This window comes from Biomphalaria glabrata, chromosome 5, assembly GCF_947242115.1.
Source record: "Biomphalaria glabrata chromosome 5, xgBioGlab47.1, whole genome shotgun sequence".
In the NCBI taxonomy this organism is placed as follows: Eukaryota; Metazoa; Mollusca; class Gastropoda; family Planorbidae; genus Biomphalaria; species Biomphalaria glabrata.
The window spans coordinates 40,406,439-40,427,690 of record NC_074715.1 but is presented as its reverse complement, the minus strand read 5'-3'; the positions used below and the strand labels follow the sequence as shown (position 1 = coordinate 40,427,690).

The 21,252-nt window shown below is 35.4% G+C and overlaps 1 protein-coding gene and 1 non-coding gene across 7 annotated transcripts in view; one reads left to right on the top strand and one right to left on the bottom strand.

Annotated features, from left to right (window-relative positions):
• Positions 1 to 21,252, top strand: part of LOC106064992 (tetraspanin-18-like) — a 252,594-nt gene that overhangs the window by 172,433 nt on the left and 58,909 nt on the right. The window contains exon 1 of one of the 6 annotated variants that reach the window (XM_056029267.1): positions 12,039 to 12,325. The exons of the other annotated variants lie outside the window; for them this stretch is intronic. Coding sequence (XP_055885242.1) covers positions 12,293 to 12,325 — 33 coding nt within the window. The 5' untranslated portion in view covers positions 12,039 to 12,292. Of the gene's footprint in view, positions 1 to 12,038; positions 12,326 to 21,252 lie in introns of those variants that run through there. 6 annotated transcript variants of the gene reach the window in all.
• On the bottom strand, positions 4,308 to 4,423 carry Trnal-caa (transfer RNA leucine (anticodon CAA)). Its single transcript has 2 exons — positions 4,386 to 4,423; positions 4,308 to 4,353 (listed from the first exon to the last, which is right to left on the bottom strand). It is a non-coding gene; the product is annotated as a tRNA-Leu (tRNA).

Here is a 21,252-nt window from a genome sequence, read left to right as displayed (position 1 = left end):
TTGCTGATATAATCAGTATTTGCAGTAAAATTTAGTTTATTGTCTAGGATAGTACCAAGGTATTTAAAGGTTTGCACAATTTCAATAGTCTCTCCAGCTACAGAAACAATATCATTTCCCTTCTTGTCCCTACGAAAATCGATTATCATTTCTTTGGTTTTTTTTACATTTAATAATAAAAAATTATCTTTACAGTATTCCTCAATGTGTTCTAGTTCTTTGAAATACTCATTTACGTCTGAGCTCTCTGAGAGCAGGGCAAGAAGAGCCGCATCATCAGCGAATTTTGTGAAGGAGCAACAATAACTATCGGATTGAAAATCATTGGTGTACAAAATGAACCACAATGGCGATGTTACAGCCCCCTGGGGCGCCCCTGTGTTAACTATGCGTTCATTAGATATAACATTGTTTACCCTAACCCTCTGAGCTCTCTGGGTCAAAAATTCATTAGCCCATAGTATTATGTATGGACTAATCTGCAACGCTTTCATCTTTTCAATGAGTAAATGAAGTTGTATAGTGTTAAAAGCTGATGAGAAATCCATAAAGAGCAATCTTACATAAGTGTTCGGTAAGTCCAGATGTTTGTAGACACAGTTTAAAATATTTAGGATGGCATCGTCTACACCTTTACCCTTTTGGTAAGCAAATTGTAAAGGGTCTAACTTATTACAAAGATCATTCAGAAGAAACATTTTAACCAATTTTTCTAAACATTTAGACACAATGGAAGTAAGTGAAACAGGTCTATAGTCATTCATTTCCTTCGGTTTGGAAACCTTTGGCACAGGTACAATTATAGATGACTTCCACACAGGTGGTATCTCATGGTTTAGTAATGAAGTAGAAAAAATATCTTGGAAAGGTTCAGCTAGTTGTTCAGCACATTCTTTTAAGATTCGTCCTTTTATTCCATCAGGCCCACCAGCTTTCATTGGGTTGACGTTTTTGAAAATGTTACAAACTTGCTCTTTAGTAATCGCTAATTCTAAGCAGTTGTTAACATTGACATCCTCAAGGGCTTTGAGTCTTAGATAATTAAAATCTTTCGTGTCGAAGCGACAATAGAAATCATTTAACTTCCTGGCCAATGTTTTTTCGTCTCTTGTAGCAAGATTATTTTTAAATTTGACTTGTGCTCCTGCCATTTTGTTCATGATGCCCCACGCCTGTCTCATGTCACTTGTATTAATTGAGTCTTCCAGCTTGGTGCGGTAGTTTCTCCTCCCTTCCTCAAGAACGACGTTGAGATTTCGTTGAGCAATTTTCCTTGTCTGTCCATCGCCACTCATAAATGCTCTTTTCTTTTTGATTATTTCCCGTTTTATTTTTGCAGTGACCCATGGTTTATTGTTGGGGTATATCTTGATGCTCTTAGTACTGACACACATGTTTTCACAGAATTTGATGTAATTTGTCACTGCGTCGACCCATTCTTCCAGATTTGAAGTGGTCTCTTTGAACAAATTCCAGTCAGTGCAGTCTAGACATCCCTGTAGTTTGAGAATATTGTCTTGTGTCCATTCTTGTACGTTTTTTTGAATGATTTTTCCTTCTTTAAGTTTTGTACGGTAAGTAGGCAGCAGTTGTAGTGTTTTGTGGTCCGATGATCCTAGTGGTGGCTTTTCACGAGATGTGAATGCTCCTTTGATGTTACAATAACATAAGTCCAGAGTTCTGTTTTCTCTTGTCGGACATGAAATGTGTTGATAGAAGGTGGGTAGGTCAACCTTCAAGGTGCATTTATTAAAATCACCCAGTATAACTACTGGTGCGTCCGGTGACCTTGTCTGAAACTCATGCACTACGTCAGCGATTATTGCAGCTGCAACTTCCGTTTTGGCTGTAGGCGGAACATAAACCAGGACAATGTAAATAACCCCAAAGTCTCGTGGCAAATAAAAAGGTCTCAATGAAAGCGCCAGTAGTTCTAGATCCGGACAGCACATTCTCTTTTTAACCGTGTAGTTGGTACAGTATTTGAGGTTGATGTACACACAAAGCCCTCCACCTTTCTTCTTCTTAGACTCAGCCGTTCTGTCAGATCTCACGCAAGAGAAACCATCAATAGCAATCAGGTTGTCGTTGTCATCCTCCTCTAACCATGTCTCAGTAAAAGCCAATAGACAACTTTCCCTAAAAACGTGGTCGTAGCGTACATGGGCACATATCTCATCCACTTTATTTCTTATTGAGCGGACGTTAGCTAGAATAATCGTAGGAAGTGGTGGGCGAAACCCTCTTCTTCTCAGTCTTTGCCGTAGTCCTCCTTTTTTCCCTCTTTTCCTTGTACTAATAGAGGAAGGGTAGAAACAATTTATATGTGCATAACACGGTGGAAGAGGCTTCCTCTTTGAACGAAGTCCGAGGAGTTGATCTTTGCTATAATGAATAGATCTAGTACTAGAACGGCCGCCATTTTCATTAAACAATACAATCGCTTTTTATAGAATTATTCGCCGTCGACAAATTGTTTCTTATCTTATTACTGCGCCTCTCAAATCCCAATAGTTCAAATCAAACAGCAAAGAAGAATGAGCCAAACAAATCTTATCAGCGGCAGAATGTAAAGCTGCCAATTTGTCACATTTTCGTTTCTTGCCTGCTGTTTGTCAAGCTCAACAACTAGATCTAGAATGTTTGGAATCTTGAGTTTAAACTGAAAGGAAAATAGGATTGTGTGCAATATAATGTTCCCTTGAGTAGACTTTGCACTTCTGTGTATCATTTGAGTTGCGCACATGGCTTTGTTGTTACCGGTCGTTGACTTGTAGCACCAAACTGCTGGTAGACAACTAAACCGTTGTGGGCGTAATATATCTTAAGTAATAAAACTTCAAATAACTTGAAAAACTTCCTTTTGTGAACAAAACTAAATAGAACTGTATTTATAACATAGACAAAATAAATAAATGTAGTAGACTTGAGTAATAATATCTTTTAACAGAATCTAACTCACTACAATAACACAACCGTCTCACGTTCAGGAGTCGTCTCCCCTAACTAAGACCAAGTGACGACAATGCCACCGATGTTAAATCATTCAAAACTAATCGCTAACCTCTTCCCACCGTCCGATATAATTTCACACACACACTCCAAAACACCCTTGAATAGATTTTACAGTTTCTTATATCCCTATCTGTATATTCCTATCCGTATATCCCTATCTGTATATTCCTATCCGTATATCCCTATCCGTGTATAACTTGAATTTCATTGCCTTCCCAGGTCTCCGTTCCACAAAATGTTTTTACCTGCTTCGGAAACGTTTCTGAAAGTGTCTAAACTGATTTGCTTTCATAAGTTGCATAATCATACACCGTAGTATTGAGTGATACATTGGACTACAGAGGTGGATACGTTGGACTACAGAGGCGTATACGACGGACTATATAGAAAGCGATGATGTGGTTTGTAGAGAACGATGCAGTAATACCATCGAATGGAAATGCACTTTTGCGAAGTGTTAGTGTTAACAGTATCCATTGTTACATGTCAATCTATTTGGCTAATAGTTTAGTCTCTTAATCAAATTAATTTTGTATCATTGCGATGAATTGAACACTATTATCATCTTCTTGCATACCGTACATAAAATCAACACCTTGAATCATTTAGCCGCAGACACCACAGAGACATTGACATTATATAGACATGCTATTTAGCATATCGGCACATTTGAGACCTTACTGTACTTACTCGTATATACCTATCTACCCATCTACCTTAAAACTTTCACTTAAGATCGACTGCTAACCTACCTTTAAAATCAAACATTGCAGTAAAAATCTGTTGAAAAGAAATGTATAGAAATGTTTCATTTACATTTTAGAAAATAAATATGTTTCTTCTGTGTACCTAAGTGGAGGTCCTCATTGTAAAATACTAGTCTATTAGTCTATTAGTTATACAAACTCGAATAGCATTAGGCAGTTTCTCCCATTATTACATGTTTAGGTTACTATTTTATTTGAACATAAAATAGGAATTGATTTTTTTTATATTGCCGTACTTACTTACTGTACTAAACCAACCATTCTTATAAAGGAAATTAAATACATCTAGCAAATCACAAATAATAAATATATTCTAAGTAAATTGCAATTAACTGCATTTACTTGAATTTAAATTTAAAAAAAACAAACAATCTAGCTACAATACAAAAACAGCAACAAAAATATACCATTCCCTTTCATTTTTTTTTTTATCCAATAGATTCACTAAAAAAAAAAAAAAAAAAGGTGTCACTTAAAATGTATTGACAATTATTTTTTAATGATTAGAAAATTAAAAAAAAAATGTGTCAGAAGTGGGATTTGAACCCACGCCCACTTTCGTGGACCAGAACACTCACCCATGAATCATGGGAAGGATAAATCCTTGAGTCTGGCGCCTTAGACCACTCGGCCATCCTGACATACAGAAACACAAGTCAGAAAAACGATCTATATCGTGGGGGTACAATTTTACAATTAAAAACTTTTTTGTACAAGTTCTAATCATGTTAAATGCAGATCAGTTGAATTAGATTCATTAGATTTATATTCTAGATGTAGGTCTCTTATAACTAACATATACGCAGACACATTGTGGGTTTACAAATTATTAGGAGTTATGTCTCTTTCTACAACTAAGCGAGCGTACCTCAATACTTGACCTACTTTCTATTCCGGGAGTATTTGTTTTGTAAGTTCATATCACGGGTGGCGGGTCTCAAACTTTTGAAATGAATATGGGAATACAGTACTGTATTAGAAGGGGTGGGAAAAGTTACTGAGCAAAATATGATTGTTTTTCAGAAATAATAATCTCGTTTAACAATTCATACATATGAATCTCTAGGTGTAGAGTATAATTAGTTGAAGATAATTACTTTTGGGAAATCACAAGGCTCTAGTAAATTATTATTCCTCGTGCAGGATGGTCGAAGGTGAAGGAGGGCTAGGTTTGAACTCAGGACTAATAGTGCAAAGCACATAAGTCTATCATTCGGCCTGGATGCACGTTAATCTACGTAAGGGTTGAAATATAGCTGGGATCATGGCTGCGGCCATGACCAAAGGTTCACACAAAACTGGTTCAACGACTCTTCGTCCAATACGTTCACGGCTCACAGACCCGTTGATTCACACATACACACAGGGTAACTTACAAATGTTTCACTGACCATCGATTCACATAGAGGGCTAAACAATTTAATCATTATAAAATGCCTCTTTTAATTTGTCGCCTAATTTGAACTCAAAGTTTCAAGCCCATAGAAGAAACAACTTCGAGGCTACCTCTATAAATATGTTGTTTTTTTGTTTTGTTTTGTTTTTTTAAATATAGGGCTTTAACTTATTTCAAGAAACTATGGTCATACATAATTTTTTTATAATTGATCGATCAACCTAGTGTATCATAGAGTAGCATATCGATTAAATGTCTCATTAAACATTTTACACTAGGAAATCAATACTGTTAGATTTCTGTATTGAAATCACACTGGATCGTGTCTTAGCTTATATTACACATGTGTTGCAGGCATTGGTCCTAAACGTTAGGTTTAGCCGTCAGCACCTCAATGATGTTGATTGGTTAGATTAATTACATCCCATTTAGTCTAAAATAAAAGCATTCTACTATATACACCAGGATACAGAACATATGATTGGAGGAGATATCCTTTTAATAACTATACCGGACCTTCCCATGTGGCAAACACAAAGTCCGCTTATGTAGGCCTATGCGAGAGATGGGCCCCGCACTTTTCACATTTCACCAAAAAGTTGAGCAGACGAGAGAGTAAACGTTATGCTTTGTGTGAAAGGTTCTGTCCCTTTGATCTTCCCCTCAATTCCATTTGAATAATTTTTTTTTAATCTTTTTTTAGACCAGTTCAGAAGAAACAAAACCTTTTTTAAACGAAGTCTCGACTTTTTACTTACATATATATATATCCACTTTTTTCTTTTCCCTAAAAATTCTGTCAGTGATTCTATTCTTCTAAAAATGATTTTGTAAGAAATTATGAGAAAATCTATGAATCCTAAAATTGCAATTCAACTTTTATATTTGTCCATGATTGGTCTACGTTGTAAGTATCCTGCCTTGAAAACATGTGTCTAGATACATGTTGAGAGTTGAGATAGGGCAAGTATATATAGAGAGCACTTGACATGACAAGATTCCCTTACTCTACTGTCTCTTCGCAATTTTTTGTGATTTTCAATGAACTCATCACAAACTCAAATAGTTTGCTTTCTTTGAAACAAGAAAAACATGAGAAAATAATGAAAAAAAAAAAAAAGCTTATATTAAGTTTAATTGTATCAATTAGTTTGGATATGTTATAGAATTATATAGAATAATTAATTACCAATAGTAAATTAACTAATGGTTGTTGTTTTTTATTGTGTTGTGACATAAACGAAATAGTGCAAAATTTCTCATTTATACGAGATTGGGTGTGGAAAAAATAACGTGTACAAACATTTGACCAGACAGACAGACAGACAGACAGAGTGAATTGATAGGCCTATATAAGGTTTGTAATTTAAACAAATTCCGCCTTCCCTGGTCGTAAATGTACAAGACATTTGTGCAATAAATTAATTAGGTTATGTCTATTCATTGGTCCATATATCCGGACCTATTGATGCTCTCTGTGGCTGTGCGTACTCGTACAATACAAGTTGGGGGGGGGGGAAGCATTCATACATAGCAATATGCATAGTAGAGCTGTCAGATAGGACGAAACCACTCAACCATTCAATCTGGGTCACTGCCTGCCTTTTACATTTCTTAAGTCAGAAACCAAGCACGCATTTTGAGTAAATAAACGAAAACAGCAACCATGTTGGTGTCAGGAACTAAGTACTCTCAAATCTGGACTGGTTTGTGATTTCAAGACAAAATGTATTGATCCTGAATTATCACACTATATCAAAAAAAGATTTTAAAAAATAATATAGTAGAGCGTTCTGTGTGAATGGTTACATAGATAACAATATTGGTACGCTAAAAGGTCTATCAGTAGTTAGGTCTATCAGTAGTAAGGTCTATCAGGAGTAAGGTCTATCAGGAGTTAGGTCTCTCAGGAGTTAGGTCTATCAGTAGTTAGGTCTATCAGGAGTTAGGTCTATCAGGAGTAAGGTCTATCAGGAGTTAGGTCTATCAGGAGTAAGGTCTATCAGGAGTAAGGTCTATCAGGAGTTAGATCTATCAGGAGTAAGGTCTATCAGGAGTTAGGTCTATCAGGAGTAAGGTCTATCAGGAGTAAGGTCTATCAGGAGTTAGGTCTATCAGGAGTTAGGTCTATCAGGAGTTAGGTCTATCAGGAGTAAGGTCTATCAGGAGTTAGGTCTATCAGTAGTTAGGTCTATCAGGAGTTAGGTCTATCAGGAGTTATGTCTATCAGGAGTAAGGTCTATCAGGAGTTAGGTCTATCAGGAGTTAGATCTATCAGGAGTTAGGTCTATCAGGAGTTAGGTCTATCAGGAGTTAGATCTATCAGGAGTTAGGTCTATCAGGAGTTAGGTCTATCAGGAGTTAGATCTATCAGGAGTTAGGTCTATCAGGAGTTAGGTCTATCATCAGTAGTTAGGTCTATCAGGAGTTAGGTCTATCAGGAGTTAGGTCTCTCATCAGTAGTTAGGTCTCTCATCAGTAGTTAGGTCTATCAGGAGTTAGGTCTCTCAGTAGTTATGTCTCTCAGGAGTAAGGTCTCTCAGGAGTTAGGTCTATCAGGAGATAGGTCTATCAGGAGTTAGGTCTCTCAGGAGTTAGGTCTCTCAGGAGTTAGGTCTATCAGGAGTTAGGTCTATCAGGAGTTAGGTCTCTCATCAGTAGTTAGGTCTATCAGGAGTTAGGTCTCTCATCAGTAGTTCTCGTTCTATGCGATGACATTATGAACAACGAACAACAAAATTATAGATATACTAGTCGACCCACGGCGTAGCATACGCCGTTCTTTTGCAGGGCCGGCCTTAGGCCCCGGTTTGACCGCATTAAGCCCCGCACTTTCAAAGGCCCCGCGCTAATTCTAGGTGTAAATTATTAAATTAAACCATTTTATAACTTATAACAAAATATACGAAAAAGTCAAATATCCGAAAATTATTAAAATCTTTTGAAAGCTCAAAAAAAAAAAAAATTACAGAAATAAGTGAGTGATCTTTCCTTTACTTCTTCTTCTCGTCCAAACTCTTGAGGGAAGAAGAGAATTATATATATATATATATATATATATATATATATATATATATATATATATATATATATATATATATATATATATACTAGACATATGTTACCCGCGACCCGCGGGTCTTTATTTGCGCATTACTTTCGATATAGTCACTGAGAGTGTTTTGTAAACAATTAAACGAAATAATAATGTAATAAGTAAAGCGAATGTGTCAATGTAAAAATAGCTAATAGGCTTAAAAGCATTTTGTTTTTAAAATTAAAACATTTGCTTTTGAATAATCTAGTGGATTGGATTTAGATGTATGTTAAACGTAGCTAATGATCCTTTCACGTTATTTCTCTTTCGCTACGAAAATAAAATTGTTTTGCGAAAATGGTTTACCCGAAGTCGATACATTCTTATCTATTAAAAACGAAAAGAGCGATATTTTTTTTTATAAATGGGATTATAAAGTGAACAATTAAACGAAATAATTTTTAGTACGCGATTCATGAATGAATATAGATAAAGGCCTATCTCAACTCGGCTTCGCAGCTTTCGTAAACGAATGTAGCTTTAGAAAACCAAATTTGAATGTTTATTTGATCAAAATATGAAATGAATGGACTTTAATTAATATATTTATGTGTTAAAGTATAAAACTATCTGTGCGAAGAGAAGTTTTATCATCTTAGAGTTGGTTTAGAGTTTTAGATCTAGGGATGGGATTATAAAGTAACAATAAAACGAAATAATTTTTAGTACGCGATTCATGAATGAATATAGATCTAGGCCTTTAACTCGGCTTCGCAGCTTTCGTAAACGAATGTAGCTTTAGAAAACCAAATTTGAATGTTTATTTGATCAAAATATGAAATGAATGGACTTTAATTAATATGTTTATGTGTTAAAGTATAAAACTATCTGTGCGAAGAGAAGTTTTATCATCTTAGAGTTGAATTAGAGTTTTAGATCTAGGGATGGGATTATAAAGTAAACAATTAAACGAATTAATATTTAGTACGCGATTCATTACGGAATTGTCTAATGAAAGAATGTTCGTCAGGAAATCTGTAATCACAGATATAAGGAACTAATTAATGTAAAAAATGCTTTTGAAACACAAAATTGAAGGTTAATTTTATTATATAATGAAATCAATGGATCTTCTTTTGTCTTTTCATGTGTCAAAGTAAAAAACTATCTGCGCAAAGTGTATTTCTTAAAATTAGATCTAGGTCTAAATCCTTTCTATCTTTTCTCATGTCAACATTGTAGACATGGCCTAGATCCATAAAATACTATAGCTGTAATAGAGTCGGACAACTTTATTTTTTTTTTGAGGGTCTTACGTTTGTTTTAGGGCTACAATACATACACTACGGTCTAAGTTGGTACCCAAGGAACATTCCTGCCTAGTTTTATCAAGATTGGTCAAGCGGTTTTGATGTCTATAAGTAACATACATACATACATACATACATACCCCTCACATTCTACTTTATAATATAGATAGATACTACCGGGCATACCGGCTAGGTTTCATTATTTTGTTTATAACCCCGTCTATGTTGAGTAGTCTATTTCATATTAGTCACATTCTCCCCAGCTATAGTTTCACTATTTTATTTTCGAATTAATTTATCATTGAGTTGATTGAGCACCTTTTCAACACTTCAACGCTGAATGAAATTCTCATAATTAAACTTTAGCACCTTTCTTTGATATTATTTAAATGCTTACAATGATATATACTGTTATTTCTTGACAAACATAATAAGTCCTATTGTTGTCCTCAATTAGATCAATAGTATGTTGTTATCAGGGTATACACGTATAACTTCACTGTAAGACTATCAATGTTTTTTTACCAGTGTACTCTGAAATTTTATCTGTACACACTTTTCTCTTTTATAACTATATAAAAATATATATATATATATTACATTGAGTCCTAGATGACTAAACCAATTAAGCAAATCGATTTACTTGTTTTCTCTCTCTTGTAAGTTACAACAATATTGATTTTTATTCTTCAATACTTGCTCTGTGCAGATATGGTCGTTGTAGATCTAGTTGATTATTTAATTTGGGTCATTTAGTTCGTTTACAGCCCGCCCCTTTTACAGCGTTGTAGCCAGCCAGTCCTGGTGAACATAATAACCTCAAGATGGCCGACTGACACAGGATTTAAGATTAGACAATAGTGATTTTTGTTTAATATTAAATACAGCGTAGAAAAAAATAGAGAGAGGGTCACAGATCGAGAAAGACAGAGGGAGAGAGAGAGAGAGAGAGATGGCATATATTTATGGTCAGGTGGTGACCAGATGACAGTTTTAGTGTACTCGGAAGCGCTGATAACGTGTACACGTTGGATCGACACACACACACACACACACACAGGCCAGACGTGCTCTTTGCCTGGGGATAACACACCTGTACATGTGTAGCTGGACTGTCCGAATATACTCTATCTCCGAATCCAGGCCTCGCTCTTTATCTTCTCTGTTAGTTACAGGGAATACTAGCGATGCTTCGCCAGCATGTTACGTTGCAGCTAAAGTATGGTGATGTTCACCTCCTTAAACATGCCATCCAAGTAGGGCATAGTGGCTGAGGGGTAAAGTGTTTGGCTTCCGAACTGAAAAGTCTCGGTTTCAAATCTAGGTGAAGATAAATATTTTGATTTTCGGGATCATAAGGACTTTACTAAAACTAAACCTTCCAATCTCGTGCAAAGGTCCTAAACACTCACACATGATTTTTCTTTTCTTGCTATTCACGATGTTTTGTTTTTAATCTAATCAACTTGCCTCTAATCCTCGCTCCCTCCCCCAAACTTCGAGTAAAGACAGCCACATTTATCACTTTATATTTGTGTTTTGGTGTGTGTGTGTGTGTTTCCAAGGTAACAAGAGGAAAGGGACGTGGATATTTTTGGTTGGGTAGCCTGGAGCGTTTCTTATAAAACCATAGTCTGTCACAATGAATGCTAATAGACGTCAGACTCCACAATACTTACACATCAGAATACACATACTCTACTATACTTCTATATCCTTTTTTTTAAGCAATGAAGAGATTTTGACAAACTGCAGAAAATATAACTACTGTCTGATTGCAACCTCGGCTCATCGAATTGAGAATCCGAACTCAACTCATATATTAATAACAACCTCATCCTTTCTTTTCAATAGGGAAAACTTTTACACAATCACATTTTACTTGATTAAAATGAATTTATTTCTTTATCTAAATTTCTTATATATAAATATCATGTTTTTTTTTAATGCTGGACTAATGATAATATGTAATAATAATTTCATATGTTTTAAAAATAAATGACATAAGGTTTTAATCAAAGAAAACAAAAAGACAGGCAACAAATGCAAGCTACTACACAGGGCAGTGAGGAAAGTTTTAGAGCACCAAACCACTAGCAATAAGTTCAAACTAGTGAAAGAGGTGGTCAGTAGCGCTTCTGAGCGTCACACAAAACCACCGTCTGTTTCTTCCAAATTTAGTTTGTAAACACGCCGCCCCGCGCGCGACTCCCTGGCGATCTCCAGGAAACAGAAGAACGCTTGTTTCTGTTTAGAAACGTTTACATTTAAAGCCAAATACAAAATAATGTCCCCTGATGGAGTATATTCCTTTAAAAAATACAAGACAATTCCTTCATCTAACACGCAGATCTCTAGAGCTTTTCCCACGCTACAACACCGCTTATAATGCCCATATAAGCGTCCGACCAAGAAACAGGTTAACCTGACATGCCTTACCGTCACCGCTCGGGTTGAAAGAGACATAAAACCATTTATTTCTGTGTGTGTTTGTGTAGTCGAGTTCCGCCTTGCCACTGTGTATGTGTAGTGTTAGCCCCCGTGTCAAGTAATGGGACTGTGTACGTACTAAGGTCTAGGATTCAGTGGTTGCACCCCATACAATACATAAACTTAGAATTTAAAAAAAAAAATGACCAGTATGTGAAGATAGTATAACATAGATCTAAAAGTGGGACCCAGTTAGCTGTATATGTAATTAGTTTTAAAAGTTTTATGTGTGTTTCTTTTCGTTTAAAACTGTGGATTAACACATAGACAGTGGATTATGCCCGTGTCAGAGTCCTACGACGTCAACAAGGTAAAACTTTGTCATTCATTCATCCAAAACACTTAACGACTTGTTTAACTTTACGAGAAATAAGTCCTTTCTGTCCTTTCTGTCATTTCTGTTTAAATGTGTTTTCAATTACCATCTAGGTGTAGTCTAAACACGTTACAATATTTGAGACGTTAAGGGTGTGCCTATATGTTTAGAGGTTAGATCTAGATTCTAGTCTAGAATCTATATACTGTGTTAGATTCTAGCTAGACGTAGTTTCGCAAGTCTACTCTAGATATCATATAAATTAGAAATTAGATCTAGATTTTTGAAGACTTAGAGCACCATGACTCTTGATCTAGACTATTACACTCCAGATAAAATAATTGTGTAATCAGGTCGCCTGCAGTCTAGATCTATATCTAGAATAATAATTAAATATATATATATAGTGCTAATGCAGGCACCACGTGCGTGTTCGGTTACTATGGAGCACTAGAACAATAGATCTATGTCAACGCAACTATTTCTTGTCTAAATGCTTCTAGTGACTATTGGAAGTATTTTACTCAGTTGATTTAAAAAAAAATTAACTCCAGGGGTCAAGAATAAAGTGTTTGGGCACTACTGTTACAGTTTATAATATAATACATAATGCCGTTTTAATGACTATGGTCGTTGGATCAAATGTCAGCCACAGAAGAGGAACCAAATTTAAAATAAAATCATTCTCAGAATTAAAATAGTATTACACTATTGCAGCATGAACATTAAGATAGTTCTAAAGATAATATGAAGTAAACATGGAAACTAAGACGAACACAGAAGTTCTTCTGTTCTTGTGTTTGTAGGCTCATTTTTTTTTCTACGTTCAAAAGTTTCCCCTGCTGTCAGTTTTAACAAAACATTTTCAAGATACAGTTTCATTGGTACGAAACAAATTTACGGAGTGGGCATATTTAGTATGATTTAATAAGTAATAGTCCATGTTGCTCGTGTCTCTGGGTTGAGTTGGGGGGGGGGGGTCCGGATATGCCGTATAAATTTAAATCTTTAAATGTGAAAAATAATAGACTGCAAGGTAACAATTAAAAGTGGCATTGTGATTTTTTAACAATCTTTTCTCTCAACCTAATTGATGTTTTGTGTGTGGGCGAAGACTTTTTGAGACAGTCTTTCTGATAACCTGGACATTCCCATCACGTAGGTAGAACCCTAATCCCATCACGTAGGTAGGACCCTAATCCCACCACGTAGGTAGGACCCTAATCCCATCACGTAGGTAGGACCCTAATCCCATCACGTAGGTAGGACTCTAATCCCATCACGTAGGTAGGACCCTGATCCCATCACGTAGGTAGGACCCTGATCCCATCACGTAGGTAGGACCCTGATCCCATCACGTAGGTAGGACCCTGATCCCATCACGTAGGTAGGACCCTGATCCCATCACGTAGGTAGGACCCTGACCCCATCACGTAGGTAGGTCCCTGATCCCATCACGTAGGTAGGTCCCTGATCTCATCACGTAGGTAGGGCCCTGATCCCATCACGTAGGTAGGACCCTGATCCCATCACGTAGGTAGGACCCTGATCCCATCACGTAGGTAGGACCCTGATCCCATCACGTGTTTAGGACCCTGATCCCATCACGTATTTAGGACCCTGATCCCATCACGTAGGTAGGTTCCTGATCCCATCACGTAGGTAGGTCCCTGATCCCATCACGTAGGTAGGGCCCTGATCCCATCACGTAGGTAGGACCCTGATCCCATCACGTAGGTAGGACCCTGATCCCATCACGTAGGTAGGACCCTGATCCCATCACGTAGGTAGGACCCTGATCCCATCACGTAGGTAGGACCCTAATCCCATCACGTAGGTTGGACACACTTGAAAAGCAAACACGGACGTAACATGGGAATGAATCAGATTGAAGGAGAGACATGCGACCACGCATCAAGTTATTGTCAACATGAAAACTTAATAGACCCGTTTTTAGTTGTTCTAGTTGAACATTCCCCAATGGGGAAATACCAGTTGTCTTTGTTCCACTAGTTGTCTTTGTTCCACTCGTCTGTTCGCCTTTCACGTATAGTTAAAAAAAAATGAAATCACTTTTGAAAATGTAATTTCTCCATCGTCTGGAGCTGTCGATTGGCGCAACGTTTACTTTTGGTCTTCTATTTCTTTTTGTGTGTATTATATGCTTAACATATACACCATTTAAAAAAAATATTTTATACCTTATATACCTATACCTAATACCTATACCTTATAAAGTAGGATAGGAGACTTACACTGTCTTTCAAAAACTTTGTGCTCTATTGTCAATAACAATTCAAACTGTAATAGTCTTTTTCGAGCGTTCAACAAGTGCGAGGGCTGTTTCAGAACTGTGTTCATTTGGTTACTTTAATTTAATGCTCATATTGTATGCATATACATGTACACCATTTCTTTAAACAAGCTGTAAAAGGCTTTCTGTGTTATTCTTTTCTTATATCATCAATTTACATACATCCAGTGTCATTTTTGTGGTAAAGGTCGATTTTAAAACTATGTTCGTTTGTATTATAAAGCGTTCCTCTTGTTCTTCAATTAAATGGTTTTTGCATATTATAGGCTTATACATATAAAACCATTTTTTAAACAACATAAAAAAGTTTTTTTTTTTATTCAAAAGCAGTGTCAATATAAGTGTTTTCTTACTTCAAAAAGATTATTAAAAGTCGTCAAACATCCTCATTTTGTTTCCTTTTCCTCCTGCGAAGTCGTTTTAAAATAAAAAAAGGTCAGAGTTAATTTAAGGCCCACTGATATGAAGGATATCGAGGTATGATGTAGTTCATGTGATTAAGCGTGATTTAGGTGTGGTCAGTTGTGTGCTCTGGTGTGTGCTCTGGTGTGTAACGCATGTAATACGTGAGCATGACGTGTAAACAAACGAGTTTTGAGTCACATACACTCCCTTTGTTAATACGCGAGAAACCTATCTACTATTTTTACGCAATTACAGCCTCCCATAGTCTAGCCATTCGAGCGTATCATTTAAAGTAAACATTTTTTTTTTAAGTTGGCATTATTTGGTGATCGTTTCATCGAGCGGGTCCTAGTTGCCGATGTGTTGCAATATATAATTCATTACGTTGGCGGCGCTTGGTTGTTTCATAGGATAGGGTTACCAGTTGTTCTTATTGCCACAATTTGATTATAACAAAACAGAACGACACTAAGAAAGATTATATCGACAAATGTACTGGGAAGAGTGGACCATGTCTGCCTCTCTCCAGGCGGGGCCTTTGTAAACTTGACGGAGTTGCGACAATTACTTTTGTAGGATAGTGTTTAATAACAGAGAGACTTTCTTTTTTTTTTTAATATGCAATTATGTAGCTACCTAATTAAAGTTGATCTATTTGTTAATGTGCTGTCGACGAAAACAAAAATTGCAATATTTGGGTAATGTATGGAAATGTCAGTGGTGGGGAAACACTTCTTCAGCATAATGTTAAACCATTTAATGTTGCCTCTTGTTCTTGGAAGATTTATTGAAAAACATTTCAACGGCCACTGCAAGATACATCGTGAACATAATAATAAAAATAACGTTTACCATTATACATTCTAAAACTAACAAGACGATGGTAACACCAGACAATTACATTTATAATATTCCACCTTTCTTTTGCCTCAATTCCTAAAAGATATTTAAATCGCCAACCCTACCTTTAGCCAAGCTGCTAAATATGTTTTTATGCTTAATCATTGCCGATCGATCACCGTCATGTACATTTCATTAATAGTTGTATACAAATGAGTAAAACATTGTCAATGCAAACAGTTTGAAGCCACAAGATAAAAATAAAAGCATTAACACATTTGTTGTCACCACGTACTCAGTTACAGGAAACACAGGCACTCACAAATCACCCATGCATACACACATACAACAAACTAGCCAGGCTATTGTATTTCAATGAATTTAAAGCCTTGTAGAATCCCTACAACTATTTTCTCCCTGGGACAGAAACCCTCCACACGAGAACCGAACTACAAGATCGATAATATAGAAAGCTGATCCCTTAGAGCTTCCCATTAAATTGGTTGCTGGCGAGCAGTGGTAGAGGGCGAGAGTGGCGCGTAGAACGAGATTCTTGTGAAATTCATTTGACCTTAACATACATTCAGACATACATACACACACACATTAATTCAGTTGACTTAAACATACATTTTATTCAAACATACATACACATTAATTCAGTTGAATTTAACACATTCAAACTTACATACACACATTATAATAATGTAAGGCAAAGCTTTTATTTGTATATATAAATAAATAAATATATCTATATCTATCTATAATATTGAATGGTATGAACTGGGACCATGTAAGCAATGCAACTCATACTTTGATTATATAAACCGTTTTGACAAAAGGTGTGATTGAAGTAGGCCTTACATATACAGTGCAAATCAAAATTAAAAAAATAATAATTTTCGAATTATATAAAAACATGGTGTCAGAAGTAAATTTAAACATAATTAATGTTATTTTTATTTATATATATTTTTTTGTTTATCACTGGGACTTTAAGTTGAAAACGAGTGCATATGTTGAACATATACATAAGAGGTGAATTTATTCCTTAGAACCAAAAAAAAAAAAAAAAGCAATAAATAGACAAACAAAGAGAGAGGCCTTATTATTATTATTCTGTACAGTCACTCGATACAACTTAGTCTTAAATGGTCACCCGCGCATGACATAAATATATACTTAATAAAGTTTTAATGAACCCAGAACGGTTACGTATTCAGTTTTGTAAGGATCTTTCTTTCATCTTGACACTGTACATTTATTATTAAATTTAGATCCATAAATTGCATTAATGAATTATGAGCACATTTACTCAGAGCTGGACACCGGCTTTTGGGTGTTCTACATTTAACTAGTCCTCAGAGCTGGACACAGCCATTCGGCAGTGCTGTTATGTCTTATAACTTGAGTCATAAAGACTCACAAACAAAATCTCAAATATTCCATTTGACTCAACAGCCTCTTTAAAAGAGGGGTAACTCTTAAGATTATAATTTTTAGCAGAAGATTCGTAAAATGGTAATGAATGAAAGACACAACTAGTTTGATATGAATCACTTCAATAAGAAAAGCGATTGATCCTTAGCGTGCTGTTTGTTCGTGACAGGCTTGTTGTCACAATCACTTGTTGACTGGCACAAACCCTCCCCTCTCAGTCGGAGGAAACGATACTCTGAAAATGTCAGACAGTCTCCTGGTATAATAACGTCTTTCCACAAACTGTTTGATACAATGACCTCCTGACCAAAGACGCTCAATATATGGATAAACTCTGCGTGGAGTGGCTTCTGGTAGGGCATTTTAGTGCACCTGAAGTTTTAGATGTTCCCCCACCCCCAACCCTCGAACCTTTCTAAATGAAAAAAAAAACTAACTAAATTGATATTCAATAATAAATACATTATCCCGAAATGCCACGTTCTTCTTTTACATAGAATGACATTAAAGTTTATCAGGACATCATCAGGAGATGATTCTTATCTGACATCTTTTGTTGTCATGGATTTTGTTGTCATCAGACATTTACTTAGTAACGAGCTCGATTCTTTCCATCGGCCATGTCTGTTTTAAGTTTTTTTATTGTTGTCTTTTACCATTATGTGTATCTCCTGTTTAAATTGAAAATAGCATAGCTGCGAAGTCGTGTGACTGTCGTCCCGATGGTCCCGGGTTTGAAACCGCCCTCCGCCATCACGATACGTGAAGTTTGAGCTAGGAGATAAATAGTCTTCAAGGAACACCCGAAAAAAGTAAAAGAAAACAAAACAGCCAGATGTTCATGATCACTTTGCGTTTATTATAAGTTTATTTAATATTAGCTTTTTATTTATTTCATATTTACATATATACTTAACATTCATTGTTTATTTACATTACAATTAGATCTACTTTATATTTAATATGCACGCATTCTTTGCTTCAGGCGAGATACGCTTGAAAAGTAGGTTTTAAATTTCTTTTACTTTATTTCTAGTCCATAACTTTGAATTCGTTGCTCCCTCTCGAAGTTCAAGTTTATAAATAACAATTCAACTCAATATTACTTCTCTAGAATTTTAATTCAATTATTTTTTGTCGTGTATAAATAACATGAATTTTTTTTACTTGTCTATAAATATCATTTTAACTTATTTTTACTTGTTTATAAATGACATTTTAACTTATTTTTACTTGTTTATAAATGACATTTTAACTTATTGTTACTTGTTTATAAATGACATTTTAACTTATTTTTACTTCTCTATATATGACATTGGAACTGGATTGGTATGCTCAGCACATGCTGCCATTGTTCAGGTCACACACAACAGAATTGAAAACATTTTTTTACAAAAAAAATACATTAACGATTGAAATTTTTTTCGCTTCACATTTAAAATGATTTCCGCATTTTTTTAAATACCCGGATAAGCGTGAAATTTCACACTTTAAAATAAAAATACTGAATTTGAAGAAACGAAAAAAACAGTAAAATATCTCATTCACCAGTATCTTTTTTTAATCTAATGACGTCATAGGGAAATGTTTAGCAGAGGGAAAATGTCATCACGGCCTCGTAGGATGATTGCAGGGACTTCTGCAGAGAGCTTCACATTTTGTTGTTAAGATGTAAAACTTCTCTTTCATGTTGACGAGATACTGACACCATTTTTTTTTGTCCATTACAGATCTACTTAACAAAGAAATAAGCTAACTCTTCAGATCTCTTTTGATTAGATATAAGGCGCGGTGGCTGAGTGGCTTCAGAAACGAGGAGTCTTTAGTTCGAATCTCGGCGAAGACTGAAAACTTTTTTAACATTGGGATTCTTAGGTCGACCCTGAGTCTCTCTGACTTTTAAGAGTAACAATTATTATAAGGGAAAGTTTAGGCGGTTGGTCTTTGTGCTGACCACTTGATACCCTAATTATCCGTCGGCCATAGAAAAAGATAAAATTAACATCGTCTTCCACAGAGGTTGCAATGTCTGAAAGACAACTTACTATAGCGAAGTGGCTCTTTACAAACATTTGTTATTTGATTGACATTGCGCGCCACATTCTTTTCGTGGTTTCAGGAGGAAAACAATCTGCTGGTGTGTTTTCTTTGCGTCTGCTGCCGCTTATATATCTTTTATATCGTACTCTTTTGATTATAAAATGAAGATTCTCATTTTTTTCCTCCTTGCAGTCTCGTATTGATAATAATGGTCTGTCTCTTTCATTGGTCAATTGCCATTGTTATAGATGTGAACGGTCCCGCTTGTGCTGTATTCGAGTTTGCTTTTAACACAAACTCCTTTCCTCATAGTTTTTTTTTTTTTTTTTTGTTTGTTTCAATAATAATTTGAAAACAAGAATTTCTCCCCCTCCCTCATGAAACCTCAGCTGTTTTATTAAAAGTAAAGAAAGGCAAACAGTGACAGATTGAGTTCAAATACAAGAACTGAAATAGACAGTGTGTTCTACCTCACCCATAAAGTACTACAAGCTTGACTGTCAAGTGAACAAAGAACGTTCTTTCTGTCATACTGTACACACAAAAAACAAGCAATATGAAGAAAAATCCTTTAAAAAAAAACAACAGATTTTCTAAGGGAAAGAACTCCACACTAACAACAATATCTATCAATAATGTAGAAGTCATTACCTTTATTCGATATCAAACAATATAATTAATTGACTATTTGTCTAATTGTTAATCGATTCACGTTTTGTTAGGTAAAATAAATAATTGTTAAAAGTTTAAAGTTTCAACTTCACATAAGACTGAGTGTGGGGGGAATAACTTGTTCAATTATCCAAAGGGACGGAACCGTGCATATTTAGCCATATCTGTGAATGCTGAAGGATTAATTTCCCTTATTGATCTTAAACAAAATAATTAATACTAGTACTAAATTGACTAATTGTTTTTTTTTTTTGTTTGTTTTTTTGTTTTGTTTTTTTGTAATGATTCGTTTTTCGTCTATAGTCTATGTCAATGAATAATTGTGCAAAGTTTCAACTTAATCCCAAAATGGGTGCGGGAGAAATAACGTGAACAAACCTTTGACCAGACAGAGTTGGTATAAGCTTTGTAAAAATTTTGTTATGTTCTCCCGTTTTCATCCTTTCATTATTTTTCATATACATTTCTATAACATTTTACTTTCTGAACTATAAGGTTCGGTATAGATATGTGTGTGTGTGTGTGATATAAATATATAAGGTTCGGTATAGATATGTGTGTGTGTGTGTGATATAAATATATAAGGTTCGGTATAGATATGTGTGTGTGTGTGTGTGATATAAATATATAAGGTTCGGTGTATATATATATATATATAATTGTTGATGTACGAGTCACTACCATAGATAAGGCCTGAATTTAAAGTATACCATTTATCTGCGAACACTTTTTGTTATCTGGTTTTGTTGTAGTGTTTCTGTCGACCACTCTGTCCAAACTCAAACCACTACATTGTAATGTTTTTGTCATGAACGTTTCAAAGGTCGAGGGAGACATGTCGACAGTGTACTCCAGTTTTAGAGGTCAAGTGAAGGTGAGGAAGATAAAGCTAGGGTTTTGAAGAGTTGTTGTTTTTTTTCCTCTTTAAAAGAAAATGCCTGCTGAACTTTTACAAGTCAATTTTCACTTTCTGAATTTTTTCCCCATTCCCACTGCTGTAACTGTTTCATTAGAGACTGAACCTTTAGGTTTATGCACAGCTGAAAAGTTTTTGGTCTTTTTTTTTTGTCCCGTCTAATCTTTCCTTCTTTGTTTTTACATGTCAATAGAAAGCTGTCTTCTTTAATTTCGTCTTTTTTTTTTATTATTATTCATCGGGTTCAGTTGTTCATTCTTTTTTTTTTTTGCACACATACACTCACGCGTACTA